The sequence below is a fragment of the Dendropsophus ebraccatus genome, chromosome 11, assembly GCF_027789765.1.
Source record: "Dendropsophus ebraccatus isolate aDenEbr1 chromosome 11, aDenEbr1.pat, whole genome shotgun sequence".
Taxonomy (NCBI): Eukaryota; Metazoa; Chordata; class Amphibia; order Anura; family Hylidae; genus Dendropsophus; species Dendropsophus ebraccatus.
The window spans coordinates 63,689,485-63,708,807 of NC_091464.1; the positions used below are offsets into that span (position 1 = coordinate 63,689,485).

The window sequence follows — 19,323 nt, forward strand, 5'->3', positions numbered from 1 at the left end:
GATCATTTCCCTACATGTTCAATTGGTTGTAAGTCTTCGAGTTAATGGCCGACCCACTGATTTTTCACCCTCATAGTGGAGACATTATTTGCATATCATACTATAAGAATTTTCTCTGTATTCCACGCTGTACTGCTAAACCTGACTGAGAGTGAAAGCCGGTAACGTGTAGAAGGGGCGACGGGGGATTAAAGCGCAACGGCACGTGAGGAGGGCTGACAGGGCGCATGACACTGCGCATGCCCGAGTTATAATACTCCTGTAGTTTATACCAGCGGTGCCAGATGTTGTGTTTGTAAGCTGTGGCCCTAGGACTGCCATATGTTCGGACATAACTGCTGAGGTAGGTGGCCCTAGTGCTCTCAATTGTCATCCTTCAAACTGTGTAAAACTACAACTCCCAGCATGCCCTGACATATGAACAACCAATTAATTTAGTACTGTGTACATGATGTAGTTGGGATTTATAGGTAATCAATATTGATCTTGAGTTCCAGCCTGTAACCAGTGTTAACCATTCTGCAAGCTTCAGAGCAGCAATCTCTCAGTATATGCTGCAGGCTTACTGACTATACACACTATGAATGGCATAGGAGCCCATTATACTGGCCAAAGATGGAGGTCTGGCCTCCAGGGCCCCTGCCAGTGAGCACAGTGAAGCGTCAGGACAGTGCCCCCTTCACTGTGTACCCAGAGCTCCTCCATATGAGTGGCCACAGCTGGTATTGCACATATATGTCTATATACTAGAGAGAGAGAACCTGCAGCCCTCCAGCTGTTGCAAACCTACAATTCCCATCATACCTGGACAGCTTTGGCTCTCCAGGCATGATGGGAACTGTATTTTTTACTACATCTGGAGGGCCGAGGTTCCCTTTTCCTGGTATTTGCAGTGAAGGGACCTCCACTGGTCCATATCCTTAAAGTGACTGTACCACCGGTCCCAGACAGAAGCACTGGAGGCGGGCCGACCCACCCTTAGTGGGAAGAAACCCTAGCCCCTCTATGATGTGACTCCATTAGAATCAATGGAACCCTATTATAGAGATGCTGGGGTTTCCTCCCACTAAGGGTGGGTCAGCCCTCCTCCAGTGCTTCAGCCTGGGACCGGTGGTACAGTCACTTTAAAGTGTACCTGTTGTTATAACTTTCAAAATCTAAATCAATAGTAGATGTGATATAAAGCACGTTTGCAATATACATCCATCCATTTTTTGTTATCCTGCTGTAAAACAAAGCTGAACTTACCAGAAATCCAGGTCCAGGCTCCTGAAGGCAGATTTTCTGACTTGTGCTGGTTGAAAAAAGGTGTCCATCAATCACGACTGCCTTCTCTATGTGAGCGCTCAGATGGTCTGGGATACACAGCACTTCCTGTTTTCCGACTCATGGAGAAAACAGGAAGTGCCTTGTTCTCCATAACTAAAAAATAAATAAATAAATAAATTGCAAACTTGCTTTATATCACATCTACTGTTGATTTTGAAAGTTATAAAGACAGGTACACTTTAAGACCTGCGAACACTTTTAATGTAAGATTGGCTGCTGTTAATAATACTTTCTTTTAACTGTTCTTTTCTAGGAAGCAGGAAAATGGCGAAGAAGAGAGGGAAGAACCTGCCGGTCCAGGAGTCGTCGGAGACAGGTGAGTGAAGCTGATTGCAGGGGTGTGTGTGTGTGTGTGTATATATATATATATATATATATATATATATATATACATATATATACATATATCTATATCCATGTCTAATTACAGGGTCCTGGCATGTATCCAGCAATATATCAATTATCTGCGTTTTTTGTGAGATACAAAATCCACTACATGGAGAGCTTTTTATTAGTGGTGTTTTGGGATTAGAGACCTATTACGTGATCTAGTTAGGATTTTTTTCTAATGTTTTTCCTATAGGCTTCTATGTAGTACTTGGAAAAACACATGAGACGCGTATTACCATTGATTTAAAAAAACACAAAACTTAAAATAAGCAGGCAGTATAAAAGAGGTTTTCAGAGTAATAATATACCATCCTCAGGATATGGGTAAGTGTCCAGTCGTTACAGGAGAATAGGGGGTTAAACCACTAAGGACACCCCCCCCCCCCCCCAACATGATGTCAAGATCAGGACCTTAAGTTGTGCATTTGCCTCGCTGCTCCATTTATTGGAACTGCTGAATATAGCCAAGTACAGCTATAAATAAATAATAATAATATAGCGCTCTGCTCTCTGTGCAGTTTCCAAAATAAGGGAATGGACGCGCCATTCATAACAAAGACTCCCAGCCCCATTATTCTGGAGATTGCAGGGGGTCCTAGTGGTTGGACTTCCCTTCACTTTGACACATACTGTATTTCCTATCTTGTGGATAGGAGATTGGACTTTGATGTTCATTTGTGACAATGTTGTGAGTTGAGTATAGAATGGGCCCCATACACACGTGGCAGCTGAAGCCCATTGTTAGTGGCTGAGATCAGAGATAATTACATAGTTACATAGTTAATACGGTTGAAAAAAGACATATGTCCATCAAGTTTAACGAAGGAGGGGATGGATACAGGGAAGGGAGGTATACAAGAAGGGGATGGATACAGGGAAGGGGGATATACATGGAGGGGATGGATACAGGGAAGGGGGGTATACATGGAGGGGATGGATGCAGGGAAGGGGCATATACAAGGAGGGCATGGATGCAGGGAAGGGGATATACAAGGAGGGGATGGATACAGGGAAGGGAGGTATACAAGGAGGGGATGGATACAGGGAAGGGGGATATACATGGAGGGGATGGATACAGGGAAGGGGGGTATACATGGAGGGGATGGATGCAGGGAAGGGGGATATACAAGGAGGGGATGGATGCAGGGAAGGGAGGTATACAAGGAGGGGATGGATACAGGGTAGGGGGATATACAAGGAGGGGATGGATATAGGGAAGGGGGGTAGACATGGAGGGGATGGATACAGGGAAGGGGGGTATACAAGGAGGGGATGGATACAGGGAAGGGGGATATACATGGAGGGGATGGATGCAGGGAAGGGGAGTATAAAAAGAGGGGAAGGATACAGGGAAGGGGGATATACATGGAGGGGATGGATACAGGGAAGGGGGATATACAAGGAGGGGATGGATGCAAGGAAGGGGGGTATACAAGGAGGGGATGGATGCAGGGAAGGGGGATATACATGGAGGGGATGGATGCAGGGAAGGAGGATATACAAGGAGGGGATGGATGCAAGGAATGGGGATATACAAGGAGGGGATGGATGCAAGGAAGGGGGGTATACAAGGAGGGGATGGATGCAGGGAAGGGGGATATACATGGAGGGGATGGATGCAGGGAAGGGGGATATACATGGAGTGGATGGATGCAAGGAAGGGGGATATATAAGGAGGGGATGGATGCAGGGAAGGGGGGTATAAGGAGGGGATGGATGCAGGGAAGGAGGATATACAAGGAGGGGATGGATGCAGGGAAGGAGGATATACATGGAGGGGATGGATGCAGGGAAGGAGGATATACATGGAGGGGATGGATGCAGGGAAGGGGGATATACAAGGAGGGGATGGATGCAAGGAAGGGGGGTATACAAGGAGGGGATGGATGCAGGGAAGGGGGATATACATGGAGGGGATGGATACAGGGAAGGGGGGTATAAGGAGGGGATGGATGCAGGGAAGGAGGATATACATGTAGGGGATGGATGCAGGGAAGGGGGATATACAAGGAGGGGATGGATGCAGGGAAGGGAGGTATACAAGAAGGGGATGGATACAGGGAAGGGGGATATACATGTAGGGGATGGATGCAGGGAAGGGGATATACATGGAGGGGATGGATGCAGGGAAGGAGGATATACATGGAGTGGATGGATGCAGGGAAGGGGGATATACATGTAGGGTATGGATGCAGGGAAGGGGATATACATGGAGGGGATGGATGCAGGGAAGGAGGATATACATGGAGGGGATGGATGCAGGGAAGGAGGATATACATGGAGGGGATGGATGCAGGGAAGGGGGATATACAAGGATGGGATAGATGGATGCAAGGAAGGGGGGTATACAAGGAGGGGATGGATGCAGGGAAGGGGGATATACAAGGAGGGGATGGATGCAGGGAAGGGGGATATACAAGGAGGGGATGGATGCAGGGAAGGGGGATATACATGGAGTGGATGGATGCAGGAAAGGGGGATGGATGCAAGGAAGGGGGATATATAAGGAGGGGATGGATGCAAGGAAGGGGGATATACAAGGGGGGGATGGATGCAGGGAAGGGGGGTATAAGGAGGGGATGGATGCAGGGAAGGAGGATATGCTTTGACCTCTGGTTACTGATGTGGAATCAGTGGCCTTTGACCTTTCTTTATACTTTTTAGTGACCTGTTGTCTTTTATATTTTAGAATTTCTTAGGTTGTCCGCTACATTGGAGAAATAAAATTATGTTCTCAAGAAGTGTCTTTCTGTCTGTTGTTACTTTCAGAGTCAACATGCAAACACATCCAGAAGGGGGTGAAGGAAGGAGCCGTGAAGAAGGCCCTGGTGAACGTGGAGTGGAATGTCTGCCAGGACTGCCATACTGAGGGAAGAGAGAAGGCCAGCTCTGAGGATGAGGAAGGAGACATGGTCTGGATCTGTCTGAAGTGTGGTCACCGGGTAAGTTATAGGGGTCCTGATAAGAGGCCAGAACAGGCATGAAATGCATTGCCACACACAAACTTAATGGGGTAATTACACAAATCCTCACTATCCAGTGACCATGTCTGTCCATTATTCTGTTTATTCCTCGCAGGGTTGCGGCCGATACTCGGAGCAGCAGCATGCACTGAACCATTATAACACCCCGAGATCAGAGCCGCACTGCCTGGTGCTCAGTGTCGGAGACTGGAATGTATGGTAAGAGACCTGATCCCCACTAAAAAGCAACATAAATCATAGTGAATAACATGTAAATGCAGTCCAATAGCTATAATCCAGAATAGAAATGGTCTGTATTTTTATAGGTTTATATCTGTAGCCATTACTGTTAGATTGATTCATGTATCGGCATATTTCTATATATATATATTTTTTTTTGCTTTCTTTGCTGGAAGGTGCTACCTGTGCGACAACCAAGTTGACTACAACAGCTCAGGGCCGCTCCGGCAGCTGGTGGAATTCATCCAGAGGAAGGCCAAGGCTCGTAGCAAGACCAGTGATAAAGGTTTGTGGATCCCTTAGGATGTCATCTGTGAAGACTTCGGCTGTCCAGGCATGATGGGAATTGTGGTTTTGCAACAGCTGGAGGGCCGAAGGTCCCCATCACTGCATTAGATTCAGTGTGATGAGCATCTCCTGCTTTTAATGTTGGCAGCTCAGGAAGGAGTCATGTGTGGTGATCTGCTCAGTGGTATATAGGAGGTGCGATAGTCTGCACACAGTCATCCCTCATTAATGGTATGGGTAAAGGGGCGATATATCAGAGATGGACAGAGGCATGGTTATTGGCTTTCGGGCCTCCAGCAGCTGCGGGATGCAGTCAGCATGGCTCCAGATACCTGTGACACCTACCAGGACCTTACTGAGTCACTGCTGCCCCTCTGTATTTTTTCCATGCTGGATTGTCATAGTTGTGCTCAGTTCACATCATGTTAAACGTCTAACTACTGTCTGTTAGGCAAGAGGTGTAAAAAAAAAAAAAAAAATCCTTATACTTTTTATTTTTTTTATAGGTCAAGCAGACGAAGTTCTATGCAATAATGGGATCCCCCAAGAGAACGAAACACCTAACACTAGTGAAGACCCCACAAAATCAATTACTAAAGTGGACAAAACAGCCAGCACACCCAATGATGGCAAGGAGATGACAGTAAAAGGGCTCAGTAACTTGGGAAACACCTGCTTCTTCAATGCTGTCATGCAGGTAGGAGTCCTTTATTGTTAAAGGAGTTATCCGAGCTTACTTGGCCACTTTCTTCTAGAAACAGCTCCTCTCTTGTCCTCTCTTGTTTTGTTTGGGTGTGGATTTTGCAGCTCTGTTTCATTGGAGTTAAATGGTAAGACCACACACAACCTGAGGCCAGGGGTGTCGCTGTTCTTGCAAGAAAGTGCTTTTTCTAATCCTTGATAACAACCTTTATGTCCATGATGCACTTGTGCACATGTTGTTTTTACATCAGTTAATCTGTCATATGGTCGACCCATACTCAGGTCAGGCTATCAATATCAGATCAGTGGGGGTCCCTAGTCTTCCACCCTCATTGATCAGCTGTTTGCAGAAGCTGCGACTCTCTTGGCTTTTTCATCACCAGACACAGCTCTGTAAGTTTTGTAATAAATTTGCTTAAAGGAGTACTCCGGAGAGAAAAAAATGTTTTCAGATCAGCTGGTTTCAGAAAGTTATACAGATCTGTAAATTACTTCTATTAAAAATCTCCAGTCTTCCAGTACTTTTCAGCTGCTGTATGTCCTGCAGGAAGTGGTGTATTCTTTCCAGTCTGACACAGTGCTCTCTGCTGCCACCTCTGTTCATGTCAGGAACTGTCCAGACCAGACTTGCTACTACTCTGAGCACTGTGTCAGACTGGAAAGAATACCACTTACAGCAGGACATAAAGCAGCTGATAAGTACTGGAAAAGGACGCTGGTTGACCTCAGGGAGATCAACCAAAACACCATCACGTGTCTCAACGTCAGTGTATTCTAGAACATTGCCCCCTGGGAAATCAAATATGCAAAAGAACACTGCAGAGACACCATCACATGTCTCGACATCAGTGAACTAGCCAGACCTTCCCTCCGGGAAGGAACAACCAAGCCAAAGGCGTTCTCCAGTCAAGGAAACCACCTCAGCAAGGTATCCATCCACAGACAGCTGTTTCAGGGTTTTTGCCCCTCATCAGTGTGGAGTAGGTTTCTGGCTAGTGGGAGCAATGACTAGTAAGTGCATGCAAAAGGACGCTGGTTGACCTCAGGGAGATCAACCAAAGCACCGCAGAGACACCATCACGTGTCTCAACGTTGATTTCCCAGGGGGCAATGTTCTAGAATACACTGACGTTGAGACACGTGATGGTGTCTCTGCGGTGTTTTGGTTGATCTCCCTGAGGTATACCAGCGTCCTTTTGCATGCACTTACTAGTCATTGCTCCCACTAGCCAGAAACCTACTCCACACTGATGAGGGGCAAAAACCCCGAAACAGCTGTCTGTGGATGGATACCTTGCTGAAGTAGTTTCCTTGACTGCAGAACGCCTTTGGCTTGGTTGTTCCTTCCCGGAGGGAAGGTCTGGCTAGTTCACTGATGTCGAGACATGTGATGGTGTCTCTGCAGTGTTCTTTTGCAGATAAGTACCGGAAGACTTGAGATTTTTAAAGTGTAACTATCATCTTTCACTGGTGGCAGGACAAAATCGTCAAAATCCTGCCGCCATGCCCTCTGCAGGTGCACTCTTTGGAGACAGGATTCCTTCAGCAGCGCCGTTGTGTACAATACAATCAACGATACTGTTGGAAGAACTCCGTCTCCAGAGTGTGCCTGCACAGGGCGTGTGGCAGCAGGTTTTTATAAGTGTGTGTCCTGCCACCAGCGAAAGGTGATAGTTACACTTTAAATAGAAGCAATTTACAAATCTGTATAACTTTTCTGACACCAGTTGAGTTGAGTTGGACCCCCCCCCACCGCTCTGTTGTAGAATCTTTAACCCATTAATGTTTCCTTTATTATGAGAAGGACTCATGTCGTCTTTTATTCATATTGTTTAAGAACTTGTCCCAGACCCCTGCATTACGGGAGCTTCTAAATGAAGTGAAACATCCAGGAAGAACTGTACAAGTACAAGTGCCTGATACCCAGCCGGTAGGTGTATCTGCATCTCTTCCTGTCATATGCTGTCACGGCATGGTGGGATTTGTAGTTTTGCTACAGGTATGGGAATGCTACATTAAGATCTTTCCTCAGTATATCAAATAGAGGGCCATAATGTGGTATTAACACAACCTTAGTAGGGTGCAGGGGTCATAGTGTATGGACGGCTGCAGTGCATCCCATTTTATAGTCATACAGTGGGATATGGCAGGGATGGGGAACCTTCAGCACTCTAGTGGTTGCAAAACTACAATTCCTATCATGCCTGGACAGCCAAAGCTAAAGTTATGGCTGTCTAGGCATAATGGGTATTATATTTTTGCAAGGTTGCCCATTCCTACAGTATAGCATACAGCACTAATGTTATGTGAACAGGACCTAACCATTGGAGAGTCCATCGTATCTGCAATTAGCTCATCATACAGTGCTCATTCACATGTAGGGAGACCTTGTACGACCCATTGGACTGCTACAGTGCCTGCCTGACTATAACACCTCTTATTCCCTATTACTATCGCTATCCCTATTATACAAAGTATAAGGAGTAATCATGAACTAGTTCCCCTCATAGACATTTATAGGACACAGACGTGTATTTGAAGTTTTTTGCATTGCATCTGATGTATAGATCTTGTGTTTTCAGTCGTACCGAGAAGTAAAGCTGGAGCAGCAGCCGGGACCTCTGACTTCGGCCATGTTGCAGTTCTTGACTGAGATGCAGGAGACTAAAAAAGGGGTTGTGACTCCTAAAGAGCTCTTCTCTCAGGTCTGTAAAAAGTGAGTATGTACCAGGAATGCATTCACAGAGCATGCCCACTAACCTCAGAAATCAAGACACCGATATCTGATTAGTCACTGAGAGTTGTCGTCAATTCAGCTGCATAGGAATCATTTAGGATGAAAAGTTCCTATTATTGTAACAAGATCCTGACTAGTATAAAAATCTGCATTAGGCCCAGACATGCAAGACATAACCAGTGGAGTGTGTTTGGAAGAAAGTAGCCATGTTTTCTTAAATCATGGTCAACCGCTTAAACAGAGATCCCTGTTCAGGTCCCCTCCATACAGGGGAAGTGCATTGAATTGTGTGAGGAAGCAGAAAGAATAGCAAGGTAATATATGAGTCTATGGAATCTAAGGCATTGATCTGGAGAGAGAAGCGCTCAGCTGTGCTCTTCTAGTGATCGGTGAGGGGCTGAACACCCAGACCCCAACCAATCAGTTTTTTACATGACTGAATCACATGTTTTTTTGTTTTTTTTAAGTCAATTGAGTTTTTTAACAGTATTATTACTATTATTATTATAATATATAATTATAAAACGCATTACAACAACGTAGAAACAGGTGAGAAAGACAGGCCCTCGAACCTTATACATACAGCTGCTTCAATCTACAAGTAACACATCTCATACGCTATGTCAAAAGTTATTTTTAATGATCGGTACTCTTTTTAAGAATGAATAAGTTTAACTTGAAGCTGGACTGGAATGTTCTTGCACCTTTGCACTGTATATTCCCTGTATGACTGGTGGTCTGTGCATTCTGTTCACTTATAGGGCGGTGCGGTTCAGAGGCTACCAGCAGCAGGACAGCCAGGAGCTGCTCCGTTACCTCCTTGATGGGATGAGAGGAGAAGAGATCCAGGTATTTAGCAGGCGCCTTCCATTGGTTATATCTCAGTTATAGTGCTGCGTAATCCTGGTCTTATTATGCTTCTCACATCTGAGAACAAGATGTTTCCTATGCAATACACTGCCTCTCCACAGTTATGTTTTAGGACATCACTATTTGGGTAGCATAAAGCATTAGAAGACTGTACAAGAATATATTAAATATATAATATTATATATGCACATTCAGTTATGAAGGATGACGTGTGTGTAATGACTACCGTTGCAGTAGTCTATGGTGTATGGGGACTTGCTTGCAGGCATGGCCTCATGGGGGGAAAAAGTCTGCAAAATCTTTCTGCTGCAGGAAAAAGAAAACCTGTGCCAACCAGGGAAGAGTCGCCCATCTCTAGACAGTAGTTTCAGGGTTCACACGGACCAGGGCCTATATGCAGCCGTCCGTACCACTGATGACAACCAGTACCCCCAAGCTGTGTCTGAGGCAAAGTGAGGAGCATAGGGTTCACATATAGGAAAGTTTGTAAATGATAGACTATGTGAGTATTCTTATGTATCTGGCTTCCTTTGTATTTACAGAGAGTTTCTTTGGCACTTTCCAAGACGCTACAAGACACTTCAGCTAAGATGGATGAGGAAGAAGTTAAAAAAGTTGTAAAAGGTATTTCCAGCTGTTGTAAAACTACAACCCCCAGCATGCACCGAGAGCCATTGGACACTATGGCTAGACTAATAGTATATAGAGGAACAGATAGCTGATACAATGCTGCGAGAGGATGATTATGCATCCATTTCTGTAGTAATTGCAGATATTTCAGATGTTAGGATATGTTCACACACAGGACGATGCACGGCCTCCATATTAGACACACTGTGGCAGCTATCTGATCTGATCTGTGAAGCCAGAGGCTCCTCCTTCTGCTAAAAATACAGGGGCCCCATGTTGGTTGCTTCCATTAAGAGTCCTGTATAGCCATTAGACTCTGTCCCCGAGCTCCCGATCAGCCAAGGAGCTCACACCACTGCGGTTCTCTTATGTCATATAAAATCTTATGAGTAAGTGGTGATGGATGATTACTCTATTTGTCTATAACAACCAATCAGAGCTCTGCTTTCCTATTACTAGAATAATCTGAGCTATAGCCATATCACTGCAGCTTTTATATCAGACTGCACTGTTCAGTTAAAGGGATTGTGCCACCTTTGACACCTCTCTGTCCTGTGTTCTGCGATGTAGCTGTACTTATACTGATGTGAATGTTCCTCTTACTTTTCAATTTAGAATGTGAAAAAAAGAGAGTTATCCCCAACTTTGTGGATCGCTTATTTGGAGGCGAGCTGACCAGTACGATAATGTGTGAGACGTGTTGCACGGTAGGTTCATGATTTGTTAAATTGTCCCTATATATAAAAACTTTTCACATGCCGCAGAGACGCGTCAAGCTTTGATTCATCATGGTCTGAGTGTTCAGAACCCCAGTGATCTTCCAAGTGGTTGGAAGTGGTTTCTCCCTGCTCCAAAATCCTTGATAGATATCTTCCTATACACAAATGGGGAACAGATTTATCTATCAGTCAAGGCTGGTGGGGTGGGAAGAGGCCATCGGGGACCACCCTGACGACTCATGGCTCAGGCAGCATGAAATTGACAAGTTCTTTAACAATGAAGCACAGAGATGCTTGGTTTGCAGCTACTAATACACAGTATACAATACCATAGGAAATGTTGGGAATCTGAAGGCGGAAATGATTTCAAAGCTCAGTTTTGCACCCAGCGTGAAGCCATTTTTTAAATTAAAATGGCTATTATAAGAGTATACAGTTGTAGCTTGACAAGTAGGGATCCTGTAGCAATATGTTGTAATAAAGTTTTTGTTTTTTTTCCACTTTCAAGGTTTCTCTGGTCCACGAGCCATTCCTTGACCTCTCTCTTCCAGTCCTGGATGATACGGTGAGAAAAGTATTTATTTTGCAGTGGAAAACTTGACAGGTACCTAGCAGATCCTGTTGAGGGCGCTGTGTTATGATTGGCTGATCCCACGTGAGCGATAAGGGAGGGGGGGGTTTATGACCAGTGTATAGGAGCTATGGGAATAATCTAGAGCAGTGTTCCCCATCCTGCGGCCCTCCAGCTGCTGCAAAACTACAATTCCCATCATGCCTGGACAGCCGTAGTTTTGCAGCCGCTAGTGAGTTGTAGGTGGAAGAACGCTGCTTTAGGGCTTGGAAGATGCCTTTTTATTATTTTCAATATGTATTTCAGCCCCCAAAGAAGAATAACCCCAAATCATTCAAGAATATCAGCAAACAGAAGAATGAGGAGGAAGATGACGATGGGGGCGATGGTGGTTATGTAAAAGAAAGGAACGACTCGACTTCTGGAACAAGCAAACACCTCCAAAAGAAAGCAAAGAAGCAAGCAAAAAAGCAAGCAAAGGTGAGTGCCCAGAGTGGTCCCAAACTTTTCTCTTACCTGGAATAGTGTCAGGAATGTTCCTAAAGGGGTTATCTGTCCTGTATAAAATTGATGGCCTATCCTCATTATAGACCATCAATACTAGATAAGCTGGGGTCTGACTCGCTGTACCCTGCAGATTTGTTTATAAGAGGGGCAGCTACACTCATGCAAGGACTGCATCAATGTTCTTGTAGTGGGCGTAGTAATAGTAGAACAGTGCACTCTTCTGAAGTGCTGCAGTGTTCACTTGAATGGGAAAACGCTGCAGTACCTTGCACTGCCACTACCAATAATGTGGCGATGTAGGTGCTTGCGGCACCTAAAACTAGCTGATCAGAGGTGCCGAGAGTCTGAGCTCCACCGATCTAATGCTGAAAAGCGGATGGGCCGTCAATTCTATAAGGCTGGGTGATTCCTTAAAATTTTTATGTGTATATCCTTGACTGTCCCCATTTAAATATGTTAAAGTAGAGCAACATAAACTAGAGATGGTGAAATCCAACACCCTGTTCAGCAGCTGGTTGATAGGGCTGCAGCACTGTTCCACAGATCCAAACATTTTTTAGTGGTCATGTCTGGTATTGCAGCACAGTTCCATTTTCTAAATGGTACTGAGCTGCTTTTAGCTGCAATACCAGGTGCAGCCACTACAAAAGATGGAGCTGTAGAATAGAGATCATCAGCTGATCAGTAAGGCCGACATGACTGGCACCTTCACAGGATTGATAAGGATAGGCCATCAGTCCCCTTTGTCTGTTGTCTGTACTGCTTTTTAAAACCATACACGATATGCAGGGTTCTATTAGAGAATGACACCTGCCAGTATAAAAGAATCTAAGCCTTGCACCTCTTTTAAGCCACGGTTGACCATTGACTTGTATTATGATCTTGCAGAACCAACGCCAACAACAGAAACTGCAAGGAAAGACAGTGCAGTTCAGTGACCTCAACGCCAACCAGCCCGAGGAAGAGGAGGATGCCATCTCTGACAATAACAACACGTTGGATAACAATGGCAAACCAGCTGATGTCTCCTCAACTGAGAAGGATGAAACTGTTGCGGAGAAGGCCGAGGACCCATCAGAACCGGATGGTGAAGCCTGTAGAAATAATGTGGATGGGGCTGAGAACCTGAGTGAAGGTGTGGAGGATCAGAAGGACGATCATGAGCAGAGGTCAGGAAGCCCAGATGACCCCTGCTCCAGTTCTAGAAATCCAGAAGAGAATTGTGAATTGAGCACTGAAACCCCAGAGATCAAGGAAAATGGAGTCCTTGGTGAAGAGACTGTGGAGAACAATGAGGACCAGTGTGAGAATCTGGACATGACCCAGAGCCCTCGAGCTGAAGAAGACACCGATCATCTCACAGAGAGCATCAACCGGCTAAACCTGAGCTCCGGCCTGGAACCCAGTGACATAGAGATAGAAATTATAGGTAATGCTCCGAGCCCACAAGTCTATGAAGTGGTGAATGAGGACCCCAAAACAGCGTTCTGCACCCTCTCAGATAGAAAGGATCTGCAGGTGGACGAGTGGTCTGTGCTCGGGTGCCTCAGTCAGTTCACCCGCAAGGAGAGCCTGGTGGGCAATAACCAGCTGCTGTGTAATACCTGTACTCAGAGACAGGCCAAGGCTGGGAAGAATACTAAAGGTAAGAAACTGAGCATGGCTTACTCCATATTCTAAGACACAGCTGCTTCTTCTGTAGTGATCCCTACAGCACAGGAAGTGACAGAAGAGATCCCTACAGCACAGGAAGTGACAGAAGTAATCTTTTCTTACACTTCCTGTTCTGTAGAGGTCTCTTCTGTCACTTCCTGTCCTGTATGGATATCTTCCGTCACTTCTGTGAGAAATCATGACTGTGACTGTCCTGAGGAGATCACTTCTCATCAGTCATATTATTATTTCACTTAAAAGTATAATAAAATGTCGCATCTCAGTTATAAGTCACACAGCCCACAATCCAGCTCAGCTCCTCCGTATCACTGCCCGGTCATCTCTGCACAGGTCACAGGTCATGCCCATAACACTACCATTGAGTTTTATGAGTGGTCTTCAGACTGCACGTTTCCTTAGTCCATGTAACTGCTGTAAAGCAAAGCTCTGACCTTCAGTATACAGAGAATCTCAGGCAGGATCTCCCCCCCCCCCCATGTACAGAATTAAAAAAAATCTTCAATCAAAAATAGGTGGGAAAAATGTATCCTTATCTGTTTTTATAAACGCTTTGCTTCACTGATCTCATCTCCGTGTCGAGTTACTATCTTAGTCCTATCATGGCTCATTGTTTGCGCTGCCCTGGCATTTGTCTGTACAGAATATTGTTGTTCTGCATTGTTGGGGATGTAGTGAGTGCCAGATTTTTTACAAGAGTTTATTAAACTTTATTTTCAGGTGATAAAAAGTTTGTATACAGCAATGCCAAGAAGCAGATGTTGGTGTCTCTTCCTCCTCCTATCCTGACTCTACACCTGAAGAGGTTTCAGCAGGTTTGTGTAGCTTGGGTTTTATAGTAGGGATGGGTTACTCCTATAGCCACCTTACAGCAACCTCATGATCGACTAGCTATCCCCTACCCTGTGGTTAGGTGACAGCTTTTAACATTAGGAAAACTCCTTGAATGCCTGAACATTTCCAGGTACATGCTATAGCCCTTCCCCAATTTCAGGATCTCTGCTTGCTGTCAGTGAATTGAAATAATATTTCAACTTGTCTCCTTAATGTCTCTTGTCTCTTTCAATGTGATTTGAGCTGGAACTATTGTTGGTTAGATGAGAATAATGTGCATGTCATGTGTTTTCTTTTCCTAGAACGGTCTTAGTCTCCATAAGCTGAATAAACATATCAAGTTCCCAGAGGTTATCGATCTGGCGCCATTCTGTACCAACAAGTGTAAGGTAAGGGATGTTGGTCATTCAGGCTGCAGTTTGCCAATACTGTACACTACTATATGTGAAAACCATACCTTGTGTATACCTTGTGTATACCTTGTGTATACCTTGTGTATACCATACCTTTTCCTCCTTGTGTATATAAGGCCATAGCAGTTGCATTTTTACACCTACGGACCCACATGAGCCCTTATTTTTTGCATTACTAATTGTACTTTGCAATGACAGGCTGAATTTTTGCATAAAATATGCTGCGAAACCAGAAAAAAATTATATGCACAGTGAAATTGAAAAAAAAAAAACACAATTCTTTTTCGTTGGGGGGGGGGGGGGGGCTTCGTTTTTACGCTGTGTTCCCTATGGAAAAACTGACAAAGCTGTTATATATGTTCCTCAAGTCGGTACGATTAAAACGATATGTAACTTGCATATCTTTTATATTAATTGATGTCTCGTAAAAAAATAAAACCTTTTGCAGAAAATAAACGTTCCTTAAAATCGCTCCATTCCCAGGCTTATAGCGCTTTTATCCTTTGGTCTATGGGGCTTTGTGAGGTGTCATTTTTTGCGCCATGATGTGTTCTTTCTATCGGTACCTTAAGTGCGCATATGTGACTTTGTGATCCCTTAATATTACAATTTTTCTGGATTTGATGCGACCAAAATTGCGCAATTTTGCACTTTGGAATTTTTTTGCACTAACGCCGTTTACCGTGAGGGATCATGAATTAAACAAATTAATATTTCGGGCACTTACGCACGCAGTGATACCAAACATGTTTGTTTGTTTATTTATTTATTTTTATTTATAAAATGGGAAAAGGGGGGTGATTTGGACTTTTATTAGGGGAGGGGGTTATTTATTAATAAAAACACTTTATTTTGTTTTCACATACAGTAATTAGAAGCCCCCTGGGGGACTTCTATATAAACAGCACTGATCCCCCTGGGGGACTTCTATATACACAGCATTGATCCCCCTGGGGGACTTCTATATACACAGCACTGATTTCCTATTGAGATTAATGGTGTGTATTTAACAGAGCACCGATCCATCAAATCGGTGCTCTATTATAATGGTCTGCTGCAGACCATCTGAATGGATTGCCGAGCCGGGATCAGCGTCATTCCATCATTAGAACGGATCTCCCCTCCGCGATCGACACCAGGGACAGGGGCACAGTCACTATTCAAATGCAGCTGTCAGCTTTGACAGCTGCATTTGAATAGTTAATTAGCCGGCCGCGGTGGCTAAGACCTGAGGTCCCTGGCTGCACATAGCAACCGGGGGCCGCGGGCTGCAGAGAGGGCTCACAACGGGAGCCCTCTCTGATCCCCCTTAACGGCCGCATGACTGGTATACCAGTCATGTGTCGTTAAGGGGTTAAGATTGAGGTTAAATAAGCGCTCCAGCAATATTCCTGCAGTACAATTTCTTTCCTTCCAGCTCAGTTAAACTTATATAATTTAAAGTGACACTATCGCCCTCTTTTTGCATTATGACTTCTCTACACAGGGGTAAATGAAGCAGTTTTCATGCCTTATTTTAGATCATATGTCATGGTGCTTGTTCCAGTAAAAATCTGCAGATTGTGCTATCTAGGCAGGGCTTCATGACAACAGCGCCACTTAGCCCCACCCACATTGCATCTGTATGTCCCGCCCCCTCTGTGACATCATCAACGCATAGTCCCCTCCCCCTCAGCGGCCGTTGGTGTGGGCTGACCTAGAGGAGGTGGGGCCTAGACCTTTAGGCTGGTCTGTTCCAATGGCTGTCGAGGGGCGGTGCCTATGGCAGCTATGTGGGTGGGTCTAAGTGTTGCTGCTGCCGTAAAGCCTCGCCCACGTGCCACAATCCATAGCTGATAAAAGATCACTTTTTACTGGAACAAGCACCATGACGTATGATATAAAATAAGGTATGAAAACTGCTAAATATACCCTTTACACCTGTGTAGAGAAGTCATAATGCAGAAAGGAAAGGGTGTGACAGTGTCACTTTAAGCCCTTTTATTGTGGCAGCTGGGTCACATGATCAATCTTACCACGTGGCTTGTGTGTGCTCACCTGTGTATGTAGTGTCCCCTGACTTCTTGCAAACTTCAAGCGCCACTATCAGAAGGTTCTTTCCAGAGAACCTGCTGATATGCTGCAGTAGCTGTGTACCACAGTAGTACATAGCCACTACTTTAACCGCTGTACGCCCCCGCATTGTTTGTTAAATCGCTAAATGCACTTAAGCAAATTACTAGCACAAGAGCATTTAGGGCGTTGCTCATAGCCGCCCAGCCGGCTGCGCAGGGAAGCAGTCCCGCCGGAGACAGGCTGCTTCCCACGTATGCGCGAACCCCCTGGCTGCCGCCGATCCTCCCAGAGGTCCATCAAGACGTAAGTATAAAGTTTCTTATACTTACGTCCAGAGGGACCTCTGGGAGGATCGTCGGCGGCCTGGGGGATTCGCGCATGCGTGGGAAGCAGCCTGTCTCCGGCGGGACTGCTTCCCTGCGCAGCCGTCCTGTACACGGCCCTACTATGCAGTTATGAATATGCATAGAGGGCGGGCGGCAGTGATGCCCTCTGGCCCAGAGCAACACCCTAAATGCTCTTATGCTAGTAATTTGCATAACAGCATTTAGCGATTTAACAAACAATGCGGGGGCGTATAGCGTTTAAAGTAGTGGCTATGTACTACTGAGGTACACAGCTACTGCGGCATATCAGCAGGTTCTCTAGGAAGAACCTGCTGATAGTGCCGCTTTAAGGATGCTGCTGAAGATACTATTTTTACCTTATGTATAGGAATCAAAAGTGCAGTGATACAGTAGCTGATCTGTTAGTGTGTGGGTTATAAAACAGCTGTGGAGTATACTATTGTTTGCTGAGAATCCAGTGTATTCCTATGAGATGCAGCTGCACACTATTCTCCCCAGCCACCTGCTTGTGATGGGTTTCTCTCTTTCTGTCAGTCTTGACAGGAGACAATATTGTGAAGCTGCATCTTATAGCAATACACTACCCTATTTCTTTGTATGCTGAGAATCCAGTGTATTCCTATATGATGCAGCTTCACACCTCTCTTCCCTGCTTCCTGTTTTTGATGGGTTTCTTTCTCCCTGTCTTGCAAGCTGCAAATAGAGCAGCTGCATTTCAGGAAAACACTGCCTGTCTTCTGTTAGTGCTGTGTTGAGAATCCAGACTATTCCTATGAGATGTAGCTGCACACTAATTTCCCCTGACTCCTACTTGTCCAGGGGGTGCTAATTCAGTTCAATTTTTTCCTTCTAGAATATTCGTGATGGTGAGTGTCGATTACTGTACGCTCTGTATGGGGTGATCGAGCACAGCGGCACCATGCGTTCCGGACACTACACTGCTTATGTGAAATCTCGGACCCCAAATCTAAACCTGTCTGAGCTGGTACTTCAGGGAGTTCTGCCTGAAGGTAAGAGATTGACATTGTTTCTTTGCATTCCTATTGTTATGGGGGAAGAGGGACTTAAAGGGGTTGTCCAGGTTTAGATAAACATGGCTATTTCCCCCCCTAATCCTGGTTAATATATCAGCATAGGGATGTCAATTAAAGTCTACAAGAAAAATTACATGGCTGTCATCTTTTACAGCATTGAACACAGAACCTGCCAGAGGCCATTGGTACCACATAAGCGACAGTCATGTGCAAGCTGTGCCACTAAGCAAAGTGCTGAACTCCCAGGCCTACCTCCTGTTCTACGAGAGGATGCTGTGACCCTGCCATACATACATCTCATAAACTCAGTTGCCAAGGAATATTTATTTTAATTGAACTCTTAAAGGAGCAACCGTCGGCTTGTCACAAGGTTGGCAGCCATGCACAGCTCCAGAAATAAGCAGCAGAGCTCTGTGTGTAGGCAAGAGTTTTTCCATAAAGTGTTAAATATGTATATAAGAGCACAACCATAGCAGTTTTATTTTGACACAGGGGCAGGATGGGCGTCAGTACTTATGCAATAAATGATATACGGTTAATACTATAAAGCATTTTTTTTATGTAAGAAATATTATGGTACTTACTCTGCCTTCTTATAACTGGGAGAAAAAAAAAAAAGTGAAAAATGTGTGTGTGCTGGCCAGATGTCGGGAGCCACAGAACATGCCAGAGTGTGGACTAGTAATGTATGCACTAGGCCGTGGGGGGGTAAGGAGGCTGTCGCTTACATACTCGTAGGATGTCATCCTATTGAAAGTGACAGGAAGGGAATTGGAGTGGATTTTGCTGCGGATTAACAGTGTGTAATCCGCTGCAATTCTGTTATGTGAAGACACCCTTAAAGGGAAACTATCCCCAGGTTAGACGAATTCCTTTTTGCATAAAGGGGGCTGAGGGTGAAGGTAAGTTTTTCTACCTTCATCTTCAGTGCCATTTCAGTGTACATAAGAGTCTAATCTATATGCTAATCTGGTATTTTTGCCCCTTCTAATGAATATCAGCAGAGTGGGCCGACCAGTGGAA

At 45.0% G+C, this 19,323-nt stretch overlaps 1 protein-coding gene across 1 annotated transcript; it reads left to right on the forward strand.

The window, feature by feature from the left end:
* The first annotated feature begins 40 nt into the window (after positions 1-40).
* Positions 41-18,861, forward strand: USP16 (ubiquitin specific peptidase 16). The gene is made up of 18 exons (XM_069945846.1): positions 41-343; positions 1,583-1,645; positions 4,489-4,661; positions 4,798-4,901; positions 5,099-5,208; positions 5,717-5,907; positions 7,750-7,842; positions 8,495-8,628; positions 9,411-9,498; positions 10,062-10,143; positions 10,765-10,856; positions 11,377-11,433; positions 11,746-11,919; positions 12,835-13,591; positions 14,338-14,432; positions 14,754-14,840; positions 18,120-18,276; positions 18,455-18,861. Exons 2-18 carry the CDS (start codon positions 1,594-1,596, stop codon positions 18,577-18,579), a joined length of 2,571 nt encoding a protein of 856 aa, XP_069801947.1. The 5' UTR covers positions 41-343; positions 1,583-1,593; the 3' UTR covers positions 18,580-18,861.
* The last annotated feature ends 462 nt before the right edge of the window (positions 18,862-19,323 follow it).

Coding starts and splice junctions, on each gene's coding strand:
- USP16 (XM_069945846.1), top strand. CDS start 1,594: ATGGCGAAGAAGAGAGGGAAGAACCTGCCGGTCCAGGAGTCGTCGGAG. Junction 10,857..11,376: donor TGTGTGAGACGTGTTGCACG/GTAGGTTCATGA, acceptor TCCACTTTCAAG/GTTTCTCTGGTCCACGAGCC. Junction 11,434..11,745: donor TTCCAGTCCTGGATGATACG/GTGAGAAAAGTA, acceptor TATGTATTTCAG/CCCCCAAAGAAGAATAACCC.